This window comes from Myxocyprinus asiaticus, chromosome 19 (assembly GCF_019703515.2).
Source record: "Myxocyprinus asiaticus isolate MX2 ecotype Aquarium Trade chromosome 19, UBuf_Myxa_2, whole genome shotgun sequence".
Taxonomy (NCBI): domain Eukaryota; kingdom Metazoa; phylum Chordata; class Actinopteri; order Cypriniformes; family Catostomidae; genus Myxocyprinus; species Myxocyprinus asiaticus.
In genome coordinates this window covers 40,996,249-41,016,003 of record NC_059362.1, presented here as the reverse complement: position 1 = coordinate 41,016,003, position 19,755 = coordinate 40,996,249, and the positions used below count along the sequence as shown (strand labels likewise).

At 37.2% G+C, this 19,755-nt stretch overlaps 1 protein-coding gene across 2 annotated transcripts in view; it reads left to right on the top strand.

The window, feature by feature from the left end:
• Positions 1–19,259, top strand: part of LOC127410205 (protein EFR3 homolog B-like) — a 63,311-nt gene extending 44,052 nt beyond the window's left edge. For both annotated transcript variants that reach the window (XM_051645348.1, XM_051645347.1), the window contains 17 exons: positions 5,496–5,630; positions 5,984–6,062; positions 6,426–6,561; positions 8,026–8,184; positions 8,287–8,398; positions 10,360–10,411; positions 10,537–10,709; positions 11,248–11,323; positions 11,487–11,648; positions 13,919–14,050; positions 14,136–14,203; positions 14,304–14,431; positions 15,035–15,126; positions 16,064–16,112; positions 16,264–16,370; positions 18,987–19,036; positions 19,149–19,259. In XM_051645348.1, the coding sequence (XP_051501308.1) occupies positions 5,496–5,630; positions 5,984–6,062; positions 6,426–6,561; positions 8,026–8,184; positions 8,287–8,398; positions 10,360–10,411; positions 10,537–10,709; positions 11,248–11,323; positions 11,487–11,648; positions 13,919–14,050; positions 14,136–14,203; positions 14,304–14,431; positions 15,035–15,126; positions 16,064–16,112; positions 16,264–16,370; positions 18,987–19,036; positions 19,149–19,245 (1,807 nt within the window). In that variant the 3' untranslated portion in view covers positions 19,246–19,259. The remainder of the gene's footprint in view (positions 1–5,495; positions 5,631–5,983; positions 6,063–6,425; positions 6,562–8,025; positions 8,185–8,286; positions 8,399–10,359; positions 10,412–10,536; positions 10,710–11,247; positions 11,324–11,486; positions 11,649–13,918; positions 14,051–14,135; positions 14,204–14,303; positions 14,432–15,034; positions 15,127–16,063; positions 16,113–16,263; positions 16,371–18,986; positions 19,037–19,148) is intronic.
• Positions 19,260–19,755: the final 496 nt, after the last annotated feature.

The following is a 19,755-nucleotide window of genomic DNA, read 5'->3' as shown; positions in this document are numbered from 1 at the left end:
ACATCGTTTTGTTAATTACGCGAGAAGGGCTTCACCTCCGCTCTTTTGCGTGGATGAATCTGATGGTTTGAGGAGTAACCATGGTTACAGGTGATCATCTTTACAGAGCGAATGTCACTAACGACGACAAAACTCACCCCCCTCCCCTCAAAAAATAAATAAATAACGAAAGGAAAAGAGAGATGGATATTCAAAAATACGTCTTCTGAGCAGGTAAGTAGCATATATTCCATTGTTGTTTTGACTTATTGAAAACAGTGGTTTAAAAAAAAAATAGTGTTACAAAAGTTAGGCAACGATGACATTAGACATAATGATTGCTAGTCATATCAGATAAAGTCAAATGGTGGAAACTATTATAACTTAGCTAGCAGGCAAATAGACCAATGTAATAACTAGTTTAGAGATTGGGATTTTTACCAGCATAAAAGTTACATTTTTTCCATTGTCCTTCCTTCCTCGAAAATTAAATTGAAAGCACTGCAGTACCACAATCCATAATAAAATGCCCCATTAGAGTGGCTAACACTATCAGTCTAATAAAATATCTTACCTGTCCAGCAAGAAAAATTCTACCTCTGGGTCGGTTTTGAATCCTTGAGTTGTCGCCACCTCTGAAAAGCCAATCCAATGTTGTTTTGTGTTTTATTACGGGCTCTGTCGCTTTCTCTTTTTGCTTGTAGACTCTTCTCGGTTCGAGGTTACTTTATATTGAAAGTGGGTGATTCCCCAGGGGGGTGTCTTTTTTAATGATCCATGGTCAATCTAGGACTCATTTAAAGTTCAACAACGACAAATCGTGGTTTACAGCAGAGCTCAGGCAGGTTCGTCAGGCCAAAGAGGATGCTTACAGGGGTGGGGATAAAGTCTTGTACTATCAGGCCAGGAACACACTGAACAAGGAAATCAGAGTGGCTAAAAGAAGATACTCTGAGAAGCTGAAAAACAAGTTTTCAGCTAACAACCCTGCATCAGTGTGGAGTGGCATGAAACAACTAACAAATTCCAGGACCCCACCCCCAACCCTGTGGTGGACCAACAACTGGCTGATGACCTGAATGTGTTCTACTGCAGATTTGAAAGGCCCAATCTCACACCCCACACCCACTCTGACCTTCACTTCACACAAACACCAACACCTCCTGCAACCCCCCTCCTCCCCCCTCCTGCTACTCAACCTGCACTTAAGATCTGTGAAGATGATGTGAGCCGTGTCTTTCTGAAACAAAAGACGAGGAAAGCTTCTGGCCAAGATGGCGTCTCACCAGCGTGTCTTCAATCCTGTGCTAACCAGCTGGCCCCCATCTTCACACAGATCTTCAATAGATCACTGGAGCAGTGTGAAGTCCCATGCTGCGTCAAATGCTCAATCATTATTCCTGTCCCAAAGAAACCAAAAATCACAGGACTTCATGACTACAGACCTGTCGCCCTGACGTCTGTGGTCATGAAATCATTTGAGAGACTGGTGTTGGCCCGCCTGAAGAACATCACTGGACCCTTTCTAGATCCCCTTCAATTTGCTTATTGAGCAAACAGGTCTGTGGATGATGCAGTCAACATGGGATTGCATCATATCCTGCAACATCTGGACAGACCAGGGACATATGCAGGGATCCTTTATGTGGACTTCAGTTCGGCTTTCAACACCATCATCCCAGCTATACTCCAGAATAAATTACACCAACTCTCTGTTCCCATGTCTATCTGTCAGTGGATTACCAGCTTTCTGATGGACAGGCAGCAGCTTGTGAGACAGGGGAAACTCACTTCCAGCACCTGTACAATCAGCACTGGTGCTCCCCAGGGATGTGTGCTCTCCCCACTACTCTTCTCCCTCTACACCAATGACTGCATCGCAAAGGACCCCTCTGTCAATCTCTTGAAGTTTGCAGACGACACCACTGTCATCGGCCTCATCTGAGATGACGATGAGTCTGCATACAGAAGGGAGGTTAAACAGCTGGCTGTCTGGTGCAGTCAAAGCAACCTTGAGCTGAACACGCTCAAAACGGTGGAGATGATTGTGGACTTTAGGAGGAACACCCCAACACTGACCCCCTCACGATTCTAAACAGCACTGTGTCAGCAGTGGAGTCATTCAGGTTCCTGGGCACTACCATCTCACAGGACCTGAAGTGGGAGACACACATTGAAGGCCCAGCAGAGGTTGTACTTCCTTCACCAGCTGAGGAAGTTCAACCTGCCACAGGCGCTGCTGATACAGTTCTACTCAGCAGTCATTGAGTCTGTCCACTTCAATAACTGTCTGGTTTGGTTCAGCTATGAAATCAGACATCAGAAGACTACAAAGGACAGTTCGGACTGCTGAGAGGATTATTGGTTGCCCCCTGCCCCCCCTTCAAGAACTATACACTTCTAGATTGAGGAAAAAGGCTGGAAAAATCACTCTGGACCCCACTCACCCTGCCCATTACCTTTTTGAACTGTTGCCTTCTGGCCGATGCTTCAGAGCTCTGAGCACCAGAACCGTCAGGCACAGGAACAGTTTTTTCCCTCAGACTATCCATCTCACGAACACTTTAATCGCCCCATTGAGCAATAACTGTGCAATACACAGTTTAGTCTTTTTTTATATTTATCTAACACATCCAACCTCTTCTGCCATTTCATTCCTCTGAAGAAAAAAACAAACAAAAAATATTTGCAATGTACATAACAGATTGTATTTGCACTGCACATAACAGATAACAGATTTGTATTGTATTTGCGCTATATATGTGTATGTGTGTATGTATTAGGGGTGTGACGAGATCTTGCGATATTAAAACGTGACGATATTTCTCGTTGAGGTGAAAAGCTGTCTCACGATATCAGCATGACAGAGTGTGAGGGTGAAATTAGCATAGAAGAAACCCCTGCCACTTTTAAATCGTTTGTGTGGCAGCATTGTAGGTACCCGGTGGAAACAATAAATGGCGACAGTGACAGACAAGACACAAACAAAGGCTGTTTCAAGTTTTTATTTATTTTATTTTTTTTATCTATTGTCAATGCCTTTTATGTATATGCACTTACATTTATACAATTGTTAACCTTTTTTGCATTCCCAATAAAAAATGAAACGAGACAGCCTCGATGACGTATGCGGCTGACAAATGCGACCTCCGGAGGACGCAACCTTCCAAACGAGACACAGCCAATATGTAAGAACTGTAAGATAATAGTGCCATACACCGCGGCTAACACAAGCACTATGCAAAGACACCTACGGAACCACCGCAGCTCTCAACTAAAATCAACCAGGTCTGAAGAGACTCACGTGAAATCAAACTGGAGAGAAGCCAGTCAGTTGAGTTTGTGGCAAAACTTTTTACAGTGCTTGCATATTGTTCTGTCTTTTACTGCATATGATAATTCATACTCAGAAAGTAGAACTGAAGTGACATTCATTACAAGATGATTAGTTAAAACATTTCAAAATGCACCTGCATTGTTTTGCATTTTGTGACTTTCAGTCGAATAAAAGACTCATATACACTAAAGCTTTATGTTTTGAAAAGTTTTGAAACACTTGCCTGAAATGTTTCTCATGATCTTAAAAATCTTTTGATCTGAAGGCGTATGCTTAAATCTTTGAAATTAGTTTTGTAGACAAAAATATAATTGTGCCACCATATTAATTTACTTCATTACAAAACTAAAATGTATTTAAAAAAAAAGTTTTTGAAATTGATGACTTGGACCAAATAATAAAGAAAAGCAGCCAATAAGTGCTCAACATAGATGGGAACTCCTTCAATACTGTTCAAAAAGCATCCCAGGGTGATACCTCAAGAAATTGGATGAGAAAATGTCAAGAGCACACGTCTGCAAATTCTAGGCAAATGTAGCTATCTTTGAAGATGCTAAAATATAACGTAGTTTTGATTTATTTTGGATTATGTAAAATAATTCCCATAGTTCCATTTATGTTATTCCATAGTTTTGATGACTTTATTATTATTCTAAAATGTGAAGAAAAAAAAATTATAATAATAAGTGTTTCAAAACTTTTGACCAGTAGTGTATATAGTTTTAAAATATCGTCTTGTCTCGTTCTCGTGAACCCAGTATCGTGTATCGTCTCGTCTCGTGAGCTAAGTGTATCGTCACACCCCTAGTATGTATGTGTGTGTGTGTGTGTGTACGTATGTATATAATTATTTTTTATTTTTTATTATTATCTATGTCATGCTGCTGTTTTTGTATTGTTGTACACTGGAAACTCCTGTCACCAAGACAAATTACTTGTATGTGTAAGCATACTTGGCAATAAAGCTGATTCTGATTCTCAATGTCACTCAGTTGTTGTAGCTACAAGATTTCAGCTTCAAACTACTACCACACATATCACTGCAAATATGCATGCGCTGTAATAGCTGGATCTTCTTTTCTTTACGGACATGACGTAAACATGCACGGATGAATGACGGAAGTATGCAATTTCCCGCCAAAACCGTCCTGACAGCTCTAAAATATAAACAATTATTATAGACTTAACGTAGTGAATCGGGGTAAGGCAAAACATGGTTTGGAAGATGGATTGTTGGTGTATTTCGCTCATTAATGAAATTTTGTTAAATTCTAACAAAAATAAAATTTAACAACATAGTTTAGCTTTAATGAAACTGATCAAATTTGTGAAACCGAAGCAAGCCACACCAAAATAAACAGCTAATTCTGCACAATTTTGCAGATTATTTGCTACTGTATACTTGAATCATTTAAATCGCTGGAAATTGTGCTTGTAGCTTATTCTTTAAAAAATGATCCCCGGAAAACCTGTTCGTGGATCATCTGAAATATGTCACATTATGGAATTAAAATGAGTTGCGAACCAGTATAATGTTGACTTTAAAGGGGTCAGATCATGGTCATATCAATACAAAACAGTATTTTCCTTGCTCTTCTAAAATAACAGGGATTCAATCTAGCATGAAGACATACTCTAATGTTGACATCACACCCAGAGTCCATTTAAAGTCCACCTAGACCATTTATCGAAACTAAGCAGCTAAAATGGGACATTTAGAAATTACCACCTTTATTTATTCCAACTATTATCACATTAATATGTGACCACCCATGTTTGCCTATCGATGCCTCTTCATTAATTATTCACCAAATTGGTGAATGGCAGTGTGAAGAACACCAGTATGCAGAAGTAAGCTGTTCCTAACAGTAGCAAAACCGCCTGTTTAATTCAGTGTCAGAGAGAGGTCAGAAAATGGTGTTGTAAAACTAAACTGACATTTCAAATATAAAATAAATATTTAAGTGTGGAAATTGGCTCCTTTACGTTAAAGACCTGCTGTGCCTTGTTTTGTTTCAAGGGTAGGGACTTTACATTTAAATACTTATTTGATTTGTTGATATGTCCGTATTCAGCTTTGTCTCAGAAGACCCAAGTTTTATATTTCTCTACTCAGTTCATAAGAGCTGAAAGCTAAAAGCCTCTCTCTCCCTTTTTTCTCTCTCTCTCTCTGCTGCAGTCGCTCTCCCTCCCCACTGCAGGCCAGTGAGAAGGAGAAAGAAAGCCCCGCCGAGCTGACTGAACGCTGCTTTCGGGAACTGCTGGGTCGAGCCGCCTATGGCAACATCAAGAACGCTGTCACCCCTGTGCTTATGTGAGAGACCCAGAGCATATAGCGCCTATCAGATTAAGTTATTAAGTGTTGAGAATATTATTTGGGTGTATCCACGCAGGCACATGTGTTAGTATCAGTTTTCTGGTTGATTTTAAGTATAGTTATAAGTCTGTATTCCTGTTTTTCTTTCCACTTTATTTTATTATTTTTTTTTTTTTACAGTGTAATTCTACGCAGTTTACATTGTTCTACTCATTAAGTGTATCTCAGAATATTAAATAATCATCTCCAGTCCTGGAGACTTCATTAGTCTCACTGTGGTTGGAGTCTCATTTTCTGTCACTTTTGGTTTAATTTCTCTAACTCAAGCTCTCTCTCCTCTTTCACCGCAGGCATCTTGATAATCACTCGCTGTGGGAAGGCAAAACATTTGCAGTGCGTTGCTTTAAGATTATCATGTACTCCATTCAGGTGAGTTCATTTACCAGTTTAGAAAACAATCTTGGCTGCCTCATCACAACTAAGGAAAATAATAAATGAAAGAAAATTTTTGTATGTTACATATCAGTTTCCTTAAAACAACAACAATGCTAGACAAGGGGGAGTGTTTGGGAAACCTGTTTGCAAACGAGCATTATTTTTGCAACTCTGTGTATACTAGTGGTTTAGTATTCTTAAGGCCCAGTTAAACAAAGTCCTAATTTTAAGGCACAAAACAAATTTTTCAGAGTATTATGAAAATGTGTTTACGAATACTCTCTCTGATTAATCTAATAAATATTTTTTCTTCCTGAATATACCCTAATTTTCCTCTCTGTATTCCCCTCTCTCTAGTCCCAGCATTCACATCTTGTCATCCAGCAGCTCTTAGGCCATTTAGATGGAAACAGTAAAGGCTCAGCCACAGTGCGTGCTGGAATAGTGGAGGTTCTTCTAGAGGCGGCTGCCATCGCTGCCTGTGGCTCTGTTGGTGAGTGTGGATTTACAACCCATATTAATATGAATTTCTGTGTTAATTATACAAAGCATTAAGCAGTGTAGCAAATATACAGCTCATTGCACAGAATTAGACTGGTGTCTTATGTATCTGTATGCTCATGCTGTAACATACAGTATATAGGTTTATTTCACTCCTGTGCTCTGTATCTGAGTCACTCCCCCCCAGACATTTAGCCTCTCCTCTGGGAGTACAGAGCTGTGACATTGCATCTGACCCAGATTTCAGCCGAAAATACACATTTCACAGCCCGACTCTTCTTTCTGACATCAAAGCAGCTATCACACCTAATGTCCTGTGTGAAAACCCCCGCACACCTTTACTTGCAATACCGCTGTTTAACAATGGGGGGTGTCACCTGCTGCTTTAACCCTCTGGGGTCTGAGGGTGTTTTGGGCCCTGGAGAAGTTTTGACATGCCTTGACATTTGTGCTTTTTTCAGTTGCTTAAAAACATATTAATGGCTAAAGTCTGATAACACTGTATTCAGCACAAACTGGGCTACAATAATATGTGAGCAACATGTATGTACATGTTTGTATTTTTGAGAAAATAACGTTTATGCGTGGTTTTTGAAAAAACTCAAATTTTAAGTCACTGAAATAAGGCCATATAACACATACTAAACATTTGTTAGACTTTTGAGAACTGGATCTTGTAGCCTAGAGTTTTTGCTACAAAATTATGTGAAAACCATCCTGATCACTCATTCATACAAAACAGTATAGTCATTTAACTTTTGTAAGACACTTTTAGTGTTAGAAAGGCCATATGCGAGGAGGCATGAATGATCATGAATATTGATGTGATTCACACCTGAGGAGACAAAGACCCCTCCCCTGTGAACAGAATAAAATGTAATATCTGATATAGGGCATATACACAATATATAAAATAAAAATCAGGATTCTTTGATGAATAGAAAGTTCAAAATAACAGCATTTATCTGAAATAGAAAGCTTTTGTAACATTATAAATGTCTTTACTGTCACTTTTGATTTATGTCTTATGGCTATACTTTTGAAATAGGGAGTATTTTAACATTTATGGACTGGCCCCATTCACTTCCATTGTAAGTGCCTCACTGTAACCCAGATTTTGGCTTTTTTTTAAATAAAAGGAGGGACAAGTGTAAATAAATTTTTGTGGTAATCAACATTTTGCCACAAATGCTGTTGATTGAGCTTAACTCGTATTGAAACCGGAATATTCCTTTAAGGGGGATCCCACACTTTGGATCATCTTTTATTATCAAGTAAGAGCAGTTTTCATTTTAGCTAACCAGTGCAAAATGGCAATTTATCACAAAATCTTGCAGGAAAAGACTTAGGTTTTCTGCTGGGCCCCCTGTCTATCCAGGGCCCTGAGAATCATCCTAACCTCTCCTTCCGTAATGGCGCCCCTGCATGTATTATTATTGTGTTTTGCTTATTTTAGGCCCCACAGTGCTGGAGGTGTTCAACACACTGCTGAGGCAACTGAGACTCAGTGTGGACTATGAGCTGACGGGATCCTATGACTGCACCAACATCGGCACCGAGATCATCAAGGAGCACGAGGAGAGACAGCTGCAGGAGGCCGTCATCAGGACTATCGGTGTGTGTTGTGTGTGTGAGATTATTCATTAGACATCCTTTTCCTACATTTCTATTGTTTACTGACATGTTGGTCTGTCTTTTTTACTCTGAATGAAATCAGGCTCATTTGCGAATACCTTACCCACATACCAGCGCTCTGAGGTCATGCTTTTCATTATGGGGAAGATCCCTATTCCAGGCATGCATCCAACACTGCCCTCTACAGGCTCAGGGTGAGTACTGCAGCCATTACTGTGTCCCTAAATGTTTATACCATTTATCATAGAGCTGGGAAGATTCATTTTAGCGAATTTGTTCATTTTGTTTCACTGAAACTGTTCAGTGATTTGTTCATTACTGTGTTCAATACCGATATCTCTATTAAATAGATTTTTTTACTAATTCTTTGGAAAAAATGAGTAACTTTATTATTAATTTTTTTAAATATATTTATGGGCCTAACAGAAAATTATTAGGCTGCTTTGTTTACCCTTTAAAAATGTGTTAGTATAAGCCACATATAAAACCTCAAAATTAACCATAAATATTATTATAGTTACTATTACTAAAACCAAGTTACCATATGGATACTACAGTAATGCTGTAGTAAAACCATGGTTAATTGTATCAAAACCTTGCTTTCTGCCAAAAAAAAAAAAAAAAAAAAACTACAGTTGTGGTTACTAGTCATGGTTAATATTACTACAGTAAATCCATGGTAAATTTTCATAAGGGTATCATTTCTTAACGAAGATTTAAGATCATTATTAATTATTTAACAACTCTGAATTTAAATAAACCTGTAAAAATTATCAAACAAGCCCATTATAATAAATATCACATCTAGGTTCATCATTACTTAGTGTGAATAACTCCAGATGCAGTTTTTCTGTCATTACCTCGGGAAAGCACTGCTCCCTCTTTGAACGAGCGCTATGACTGAAAGGGTGAGCGCTGTGACTGCTAGTGTATTTTAGCATTTCTGCGCATCAAGATGAGCGGAAGACAAAATAGTTCCGGTGCCATGCAACAATTCGCTAATATAATTATTTAACTATAATATAATTATTATATATAAATATTTTTTTCCACTTCGAAGCTTATGAGATGCATTAATATTCATGTAATCTAAATAATAAGATCACTTGTAGAAAAAAAACTTCATAATCGATATTTTTATGTGAGGATCGATATTCTTGATACCACATCACAAGTATCGATACTTTAGAATCGATCCGCCCATTCCTACCCAAAAAAGAAAATTTTCTCATCATTTATCAGATGACAGATGTGTATGACTTTCTTTCTTCAGCAGAACACAAAGATTTTTAGAAGAATATCTCGGCTCTGTTGGTCCATACAATGCAAGTGAATGGTGATCAGGCCTTTTGAAGTTCTAAAAAAAAAGAAAAAGAAATACAAAAGTAATCCATATGACTACAGTGGTTAAATCTATGTCTTCTGAAGAGATATGATAGGTATGGGTCACATGTGGTGCCTGTTTATTTTCAGTTTCACATCTGAAAGTGAAAGCGGAGATTTTGAGTAAAAAAAAGCACTTAAATATTGATCTGTTTCTCACCCACACCTATTATATCGCTTCTGAAGATATGGATTTAACCACTGGAGTCATGTGGATTACTTTTATGTTTAATTTATGTAATGTTTGGAGCTACAAAGGTCTGGTCACCATTCTCTTGCATTGTGTGGACCTACAGAGCTAAAATATTTGACTAAAAATCTGTTTGTTTGTTTTCAGCAGAAGAAAGTAAGTCATACACATCTGGGAAGGCATCATGGTGTGTAAATTATAAGACAATTTACATTTTTTTGGGTGAACTATCCCTTTAAAGTGTTTGCTTTTTTATGAAGTGTACATATTTAAACACTAATATTTATCATTATTAGAAATTAAGTTAACTAGGGTGTTTTAGTTGTGTTAATTTACACTACCTGTCAAAAGTTTGGGCACATCTACCTATATACAACCTAATAAATTGAATTGTTTCAGCCTCAAATACAGCAAAACATGCACACAGTCCAGTTATTTACAAACGCTTTGCTTTGTTTGACCAAAAAGAATGGATTGGTTATGACCACTATTTTATCCTAAAGCTTTCAAAATGTCTTCAGTTGAAAATGTTGAGGTGCAGGGCAGTGAATGGTATACATTTACCTCTGTCTGTGTTTGCAGGCCTGAGGGGAATCGCATGATCCAAGTCATGCTGCTGAAGTCCTTGAGACAGGTGATTGATTCCTCTCTATGCCTCATGAAAGAGTTTTACAGCAAGGCAAAGACAAAATAGATCTCAAAGGTCAGATTTGATGCTGTAATGATAATGTTTCTGTCTTTTCTTTCTTCACTGGACAGGTCACATCTGGTTTCCAGACCACTAACATGCTGACAGCTCTGCCTAACTCCTTCCTGGACCCACTGCTGTCATTTGCTCTGCTAGAGGATGCTGAAATTCGCCTACTGGTGCTGGAAATTCTGGTCAGCCTCATCGATCGCCATGACAACCTCCCCAAGTTCTCCACCATCAGGTTAGTGTCCATAGCTACACTTGGATTTAAAACTGAAAAATAAATGGCAAGAAAGAAAGAACATAAAATCAAAATTCACCTTATATACTTAATAAATGTCTCTGGTCTTATTGTGCACAATTAATAATTGCATGTCATTTAAAAAAAAGTAAATATCTGTTTTCATAATTTTTCATCAAAATTTAGTAACTTTCTCTAAAACAGTTTTTTCTCTTCTGCTGACATAATAAAGTCAGTGTGGGCTGGGAAAAAAAAAAAAAAAAGAGTATTAGCCAATAATATCATAACCCATTTTTCATGATTCAATCAAATCCTGACAGATAAAAGTCCCGCCCTGCATTATTTCCTAATGAATATTTATTTTTAATTTGAAAATGTCACATTATGCAAGTTAAATATAATTAATGTTGTCTTTAAAAGTAAACTGAGTTGAAATTTAAATGAAACACTACCACTAAAGGTACATTTCAAAGTTCAACTTTACATGTTAAACAAAGAGTTTTAATATTGTGTCATGTGTTGCTTTGTCCCCATGCAGTATCATCTCTGATATCTCTGTGCTTAAACTCAAAGTGGACAAGTGCTCACGTCAAGACAACCTCTTCATGAAGAAGGTACTCATCTCTCTCTCACACACTCATCCCTCTATCATTCTATCCATCATTCATCGTCCTTTTGTCTTTGCCGCACTGATCTAGAGTCAGTGGCTCTGCTGGGTCTCCCTGAGAGAATGCATGTAGTTGTTGGAGGGCTGACTGTGATCTCTCTCTGTTTCAGCATGCTCAGCATCTGTACAGACACATCTACCTGTGCTGTAAGGAGCAGAGCAGTGTGCAGTCTCACTTTGAGAAGCTCTACTCACTCCTGGCTCTCATCAGTATGGAGCTGGCCAATGAAGAGGTGGTGGTGGACCTGATTCGTGTAGCGCTCGCTCTGCAGGTGAGCCCTCATTGTGTTTACTCACTTAAGGCCTATTTGCGGAAAATGCGTGGAAAAAGATTTTAAATGAAACTTGTGAAAAAATTGTGGACACGTTATAGTCTCATCTCTTCATTTCTGTTTGTGTGTGTTCTGCATTGTGGCTGAATTATTGATTTTATTTGACAAATGAAAAAAAAAATTGCTCTGTGTTTTAGTTTTGCCCATTCATTTCCTAAGTTCGGTCAAATCTGACCGCGAACAAAACAAGTGTCGTTTTTTTTTTTTTTGTCATGTGGCCTAAACTCATCGAATCCAGTCCAATTTTTTTTTTTTTGTGTGTTCAGATGGCAAATGTAAGAAAGTAACCAAGCCTCGAGCAACTCAGGAGAAGTATACAGTGGATATAAAAAGTCTACACACCCCTGTTAAAACAGCAAGTTTTTGTGATGTAAAAAATTAAACAAAGATAACTCATCTTTTTGCACCTTTAATGTAAAAATTACAACATATGCAATGCCACTGAAAACCAAAGTGACACATTTCAGAGAAAAATAAATAAATAAATAAAAAACTTAAAATAACTTAACTTCATAAGTGTGCACACCCTTTTATAATTGGGTGTGTGGCTGTGTTCAGAATCAACCAGTCATCAAGCTCATGTGAAATAGTACACACCTGTCTTCACTTGAAGTTACCTCTGATTAACTCCAAATAAATCTCAGCTGTTCTTGTAGGATGTTTCTGACATCTTCTTGGTTGCATGCTACTTCAAGAGCCATGGGCTTACAAAGTATCAATGGGATCTCATTGTTGAAATATATCCCTCAGTTGAGGGCTACAAAAAAATGTCCAAGGCATTAGATATACCATGGAACACAGTGAAGACTTTCTTCAACAAGTGGCGAAAGTATAGCACAACAGTGACATTACCAAGAACAGGGCGTCTGCTAGAAAGCTGAAAATGAAGAGATCTTTCAGCATGACAATGATCCAAAGCACACATCCAAGTCAACAAAAGAATGGCTTCAGCAAAAAAAGCTTAATGTTTTGGAATGGCCCAGCCAGAGCCCAGACCTGAATCCTATAGAAAATCTGTGGGGGGGGGGACCTTAAGAGGGCTGTACACATGAGATGCCCTCGCAATTTGACAGATCTGGAACATTTTTGCAAAGAGTGGGAAAATATTCCCAAGTCAAGATGTGCCAAGCTAATAGACTCTTATCCAAACAGACTGAGTGCTGTAATAAAATCAAAGGATGCTTCAACTAAGTATTAGTTCAGGGATGTGCACACTTATGCAGTTAGGTTATTCTACGTTTTTTACTTTTTATATTTTTTCTCTGAAATGTATCACTTTGGTTTTCAGTGGCATTGCATATAGGTGTAATTTTTAGATAAAGGTGCAAAAATTCTGATATGATTTATCTTTGTTTAATTTTTTTACATTAAATTTTTACATTTACACAGCATAAATATAAACTTGACATGATAAAACTGCAATGAATAATCATTTATTTTTCATTAGGTATTGTTTAGAATCAAACTAAATAACAAAAGAATCCAATTACTGAATCAAATGCATATCTGAACTGTTAACCTGGGCAGTAATCATTACAAATTATTTTTTTGGACAAAATTTGATAAATCTTAATTATAAAAATTATGTTTGATAGTATGGCATACAATTTTGCTAAATGTTAAACTGCTAATAATATTAGCAATGTACTTTAATACCGTATATATTTTTTAAAACCCATACCGTTACTCCCCTAATATTATTCCAGTTAAATTCCAATTACAAGGCTGTGTTGTCTTGTTTCTTAATCGTTTTTTTTAATCGTTCGAATGCCAAACAGTTCATGTAGGTATATTAATATCTTTTTTTTGGAATCAGACTCAGTTGAACAATTTATATGTGCTATGTTGTTTTCGAATATTTTATACTTTAATGTTTTTTGCTTTTATCGCACATGGTTTGAAAAAGATCTTACAAGGACTGTTGCGATACACTACCAGTCAAAAGTTTGGACACACCTACTGATTCTTTACATTTTAGAGTAACAGTAAAGTCATCAAAAGTATTAAATAACAAATGGAAGGATGGGAAATATGTAGTGGCCAAAACATGTTAAACAAATCAAAACTACCTTATATTTTAGCTTCTTCTATATTTTAGCTATATTTCGCCTAGATACAGCTCTGCACGTGCTCGCCATTATCTCAACCAACTTTATGTGCTGCATCCTCGGATGCTTTTTAAACTTTTTATACCATGTCATTTTTTCCAGGACTTGGCTCTGAGCAGTGAGGAGACGTTACCTGTGTATAACCGCTGTGCTGTTCATGCATTGTCCGCTGCTTACCTCAATCTCATCAGCCAGCTCACCACTGTTCCAGCGTTCTGCCAGCACGTCCATGAGGTCAGTGCTACACACACCCTGTCAGTTTATTTTTATAAACTGTATTGCATTGAAAATAATGAAAATTGTATCAACCTTTTTGTAGGTGATTGAAATGAGGCAAAAAGAAATCCCGTACCTGTTACCTGAGGATGTCTTCATTGAAAATACAAAGTAAGACTTTGAGTCAATTGAGTTGTCTTTTTGTCATATGTGTGTTATTAGTAAGAAATGTCTGGACTGAATATTTGTTTGTGCTCTGTTGAATCTTCAGGATCCCTAAGACACTGGAGAAACTGGAGGGGGAGGTGTTGTTCCAGCAGGTGAAGATCACAGAGGTTCTGGGAGGAAGTGGCTACAACATTGAACGACTGGCCGCACCTTACATTCCACAGTTTACTGGTACATATAGAAGCTTTATTCATCCAATCCATTTTAGGAGACTTTAAAGGCAACATGAAATCAAAATGTACATTCTCAAAAAATATCCCTGATCTTTTTAATGCACAGTTCATCATGTGCATTTTATCCTAAAGAGAAAAAAAGGTTTGTTTTCATAATTAAGTTTTAATTAAGAAATGTAATAATAACCTTTGCTCACCTCTGAAGCAACTTTTCCACTGACGTGACTAAGGTCATGTGGGTAGGGAAAATTAATATTAATTAAAAATATAAATAGCCTAACATTTTTCACTTGGCATGATCCAATCAAATCCTGATTTACAAAAGCCATGCCCTGCATTATTTCCCGTTGAATATTGTTTAACTTGGAAATTCTTCACATTAGAGTAGTTATGTGTGCGAATGCCTTTCATGTTGTCTTTACCAATCTGTTTCTCATTGTGAATAAGCAGCTCCTCGGGATGTAGCAAATGAAATTAAGGCATTTGCATTGCAGATTATCTGGTTAGCTTTAGTCTTTACTAAATTTGTTTTTGTTTATTAGCTGACTGAGAGAGATTAAGCAAATAAACAGTTGAGTATTTCTACCCTCTCTGTTTTTAGATGAGGACCGGCTGTCAAAGAGAAAGAGTGTTGGAGAAACAATATCTTTACAAGCGGAGGTAGAGTCCAGAAACAGCCCCGAGAAAGAGGAGGTAAATAAAACACCCACACACAGATTTGTAAACATCAACTTGTAAGGATTTGTTTGTAATTTGTTGTTCACACAAACACACACATTTACGTCTAAATGAGGACATACCATAGACTTCTATTGTTTTTTTTAGTAGCTAATAATGATTACTACAGACTAACCCTAAACCAAGCCCTAACTCTACCTTAAAATAAAGTGTTTAGCATTTTTAGAATAAAAAACAACAACATATTAATAGTATAATAACACTTTACAATACGGTTCTGTATGTTAACATTAGTTAATGCATTAGGTATTATAAAGGAACAAGGGGTCCCACTTTATTTTAGGTGTTTTTAACTACTATGTAATAAACATTAAATGCATACAATACAATGGACTTACTGTGTAACTACATGTTGTTCTGAAACATTCTCATAAGAGTCACATTTGCTGCTACTGATGTTGAGGTATGGGTAGGCTTAGGTTAGGGTAAGGTTAACAGTGTAACTACAGATGTAATTAAATGCAGGTACTCCAAATGCAAGTACAATGCAACAACACCTATGTACATAATAAGTACATTTTATCAAATGCTTATATAACTACATAGTAGTTAAATACACATAATATAAAGTGGGTCTGAACAAGGACATTTTCCCCCCCAAATGTATTATTTATAAATATCCCATTGTTCATTGTCTCTTCAAGTTAGTACATACTGAATGAAAGATTAACGTACACAACTATTAATGTTATAAATGTATTAGTATATGTAGAAACAAACCAAGATTAATAAATGCTGTAAAAGTGTTTATTGTTAGTTCCTGTTAATAAATGCATTAACTGATTATGTATAGAACCTTATTGTAGAGTGTTACCAATATATACATATTATCTACTTTATTTACTTTATTTATGAAACATATTTACCTTTTGATCATTGTCTTTCCCCACAGAGAACACCAGCTGAAGAAATCACATTTGAAACCTTAAAAAACGCCATCGGTTGGTTGATTTAATGAGTATTGAACTTTCACTAAATTTCCACTGCAGATATTTGCAAAACCTTTGTGTAATTGTGCAGATGATTATTGCTTGCTTAATTCAACTTCTCGGTAAGCTGATCAGCATATGTATGTGTGTGTTTATTGTCCAGTGGACAGTGTAGGTGTGGAGGAACAGGAGAAGGAGCGCAGGAGACAGGTGGTTGAGAAGTTCCAGAAGGCCCCCTTTGAGGAGATAGCTGCTCACTGCGGTGCCAGAGTGAGTTAACTCACAGCACATTCCCTTTTATTTCATACAGAGGTGTTCAAATGTCTAAATCCACATTGAAAATCAGCGATTCAGTCTGATTTGTAACCTGGGATTGAAGTTTTAGGATTTATAAAAAATGTAATGCTTAATCTGTCATTTAAGAAAGAGCTGTTGCTGTGAAAATTGTTCACAACTGCGGTGGTTAAGAGCTAATCACCGCTGGTGAACAGTGTTGTAAGGTGGTTGGAGGGTGGGGGAGGTGGTGCGCGCAAATTACGCTTTTATTTTGGATCAAACTTTAAAGTGCGTCATTGAACACAAAATAACCCTTTGAAAATGTTCACAAAATACCCAAAATGACATGAATACAAAACTTTTTGCATTGGTTTTACAATTCTGTCTGTTATTGCACCATACCGTCAGTAACGTACACATCTATGACTAAAAATATTTCAGATTCTGTTAAAATTGCTAAACTCCTATATATAACACGACTAAATATCACTAAACAGCTGGACAATAATACAATCGTTAAGTCCTACCTTTGCTGAAAGCTTTTCGATTGTCAGATGCTTTTAATTTTTTTCAAACGGGAAAAAAGCAACATTGTCAGCTTTTTGAGAGAATACCTTGAGTTATGATGATTCCAGCCACACTGTATACACATCCAGAATGCATGTGTTAATCTCGACAATGAAATTACTGACAAAAATGGATGTGCTGTTTTATTCTGTTAACAAAGACGGGATCATGAGTATAATTAACATTTTTTAATTCAAACATTTTTGATGAAAATATGATGAGAAATAAACAACACTGCAAGATGCTCACACTAGGGTTGCAACGGTATGAGATATTCATGGTATGATAACAGTCTCAAAAAATATCACGGTTTCACGGTATACGGTATTACACAATTATTATTATCAGTTACAATGACCCTTAAAGGAGTGAAACAGAAGGGATTTTTTTTTTGGTTGAACAAATGCTTTATTATTATTGAAACTTGAAACCATTTTTTTTTTATGGAAGTATGTGTAAAAAAAAAAAGTTTCCCTTTTGAAAATAAATAAATAGAATAAATAAGAAAGCTAACAGAATTATAATAATAAACCGAATTATAAACATGATTAAAAAAAAAATAGCATGTAACTATAACATGTTATATAACTAAAGCATGTTAGTTTACTTGTTAGCATAGCATGTTAAATTAACTACTAAATGAAAAATAACATCAGCTGTTTGAGCTTTTAAAGTAATGTCCTATGTTTATTATTATTATTTTTTTTCTCCTTTTTCTCCCAATTTGGAATGCCCAATTCCCAATGTGCTTTTAAGTCCTCATTGTCGTGTAGTGATTCGCCTCAGTCCGGGTGGTGGAGGACGAATCCCAGTTGCCTCTGAGTCTGAGATCGTCAATCCGCTTTGCCACGGAGACATAGCGTGTGTGGAGGCTTCATGCCATCCACCGTGGAAGCCGCCACGCTCAACTCACCACGCGCCCCACCGAGAACGAACCACATTATAGCAACCACGAGGAGGTTACCCCATGTGACTCTACCCTCCCTAGCAACCTCTACCCTCTCTTTTCCTCCTCAGTGCTGTTTGGCATGTCAGGGCTGCCTACTGTTTGATGGGTTTGACTTGACTTTCAATATCGTAGATAAGCAAATGTACATGGTATGAAAACCATACATTTTCATAATGTGGGATACCATGAAACCGGTATACCGCAGCAACCCTAGCACACACTACACGACTGATCGCATATTAGGTGTATCAACTACATGTCCATTCGTCCCTGACTAAAGCTACGATCCCGAAATTCCTTAACAGACTCACGCACAGGAGAGTTTATTTGTGATAACATTTCAACAAACAAAAGAAAGGGCTCGTGCCTGTCTAAGCGCTCTGTCTAAATGTAAAGCTCCATTGTGCATTCACTTAATAGCAGATTTAAGTTGTAATATTATATTTATGTTGTTAATATAGCTGATTAAGATCATATATGACGCGTTTGAAAATAGGTGATTGAAAAAGCGCTTCCATTTATGGGGATCAGTGCTTTCATCTCATAACACGCAGCTTAAACAGGAAAAATACCCACAATACTATGACTGGATCATTTGAATAAACAAGGTTTTATTTAACAAGGTTTTTCTTCTAAAACACTGTGCTGAGTCGTTAGGCGTGTGCTTGGATTGAGTTGCATGCTAAATGCATATCTCACGTTGTGAATACATTGTGTCAATACGCTAAGTAGCACAAAATCTAAAAAAATGAAAATTGTGAAAAAAAGTGAAGAATCCACAATACAGTTACTAACCATCTAATACTTTTTAAATGACATTATTTTGGGAAATCATTTCAAGTTTTCGCAAGGTGTTTTATATAAGTTGATAGATTTACGTCACGTGCCCCAGTGGTGCCACTCTTCTACTGTGGTGGGGTGATTGTCACATTGATGCTAGCAGCCCTAAATTAAGAAAAATGCAAAATAGCATTAGCAAGATTTTTTGAACCTCATTGTATTTGAGGAAAACGAAGCCTTGAGTCTTTTCCCCACATTGAACTGCTCAGTAGTGTAATTAATGGCTAATACTGGTTCTTTGTGTTTCCTCCCAGGCTACAATGCTGCAAAGCAAACTTAATCAAATTTTTGAAATCACAATCAGGTAGGTTGCAGCACAGCTCATTTATAGTCCGCTCGGCACCATTATCCATCTTTCGTAAAGATCTGTTTGCGCTGATAAATCTTCTTATCTTGTCTGTCTTTCTTGCTTCCAGGCCTCCTCCCAGTCCATCTGGAACAAGTTACGGACAAACCCAGAATCGCTCTGTGCCCGTTTATGAGATGAAGTTCCCAGACTTGTGCGTTTACTAGTGCAGCTCAACTCAGGTAGCAGGCAGAGAAGCAGAGAATACAAACTTTATTTTAATGTTTTTAATGCAAGAAAACTGACAGATCTCCCCCCCGTTCTGTGTTTTCCTATGTATACACTGTGACTGCTGTCAACATCTCACCTAACTTGTGAAGTTTTTAGAACTTTTAATACCTAATTTGTGTTAATTCAGTTGAGTTAATTCCTTAATCGGTTACAGTGTGTTTTCCCTATTTACAGATGCTATCAAGATATTCTATATGATATTCTGGTCCTCCACAATTATACCAGCTCACAGACATGTATTTGAGCAAGTATTGCAGTAATGTCCCAACTCAGCGGTGGCACAGAATTATTGGTGAATCTCACCAAACCTTTCAGGAACATGCCCAGGTCATATTTCACTCCAAAATCAAGTGAAATAAATAAGCCTGTGTCATGGAGCAAGAAAATACTTTGCATTGTGCTATGATTGTGATAGATTTTCTGTAGTAGTTTCACATTTTTACTCC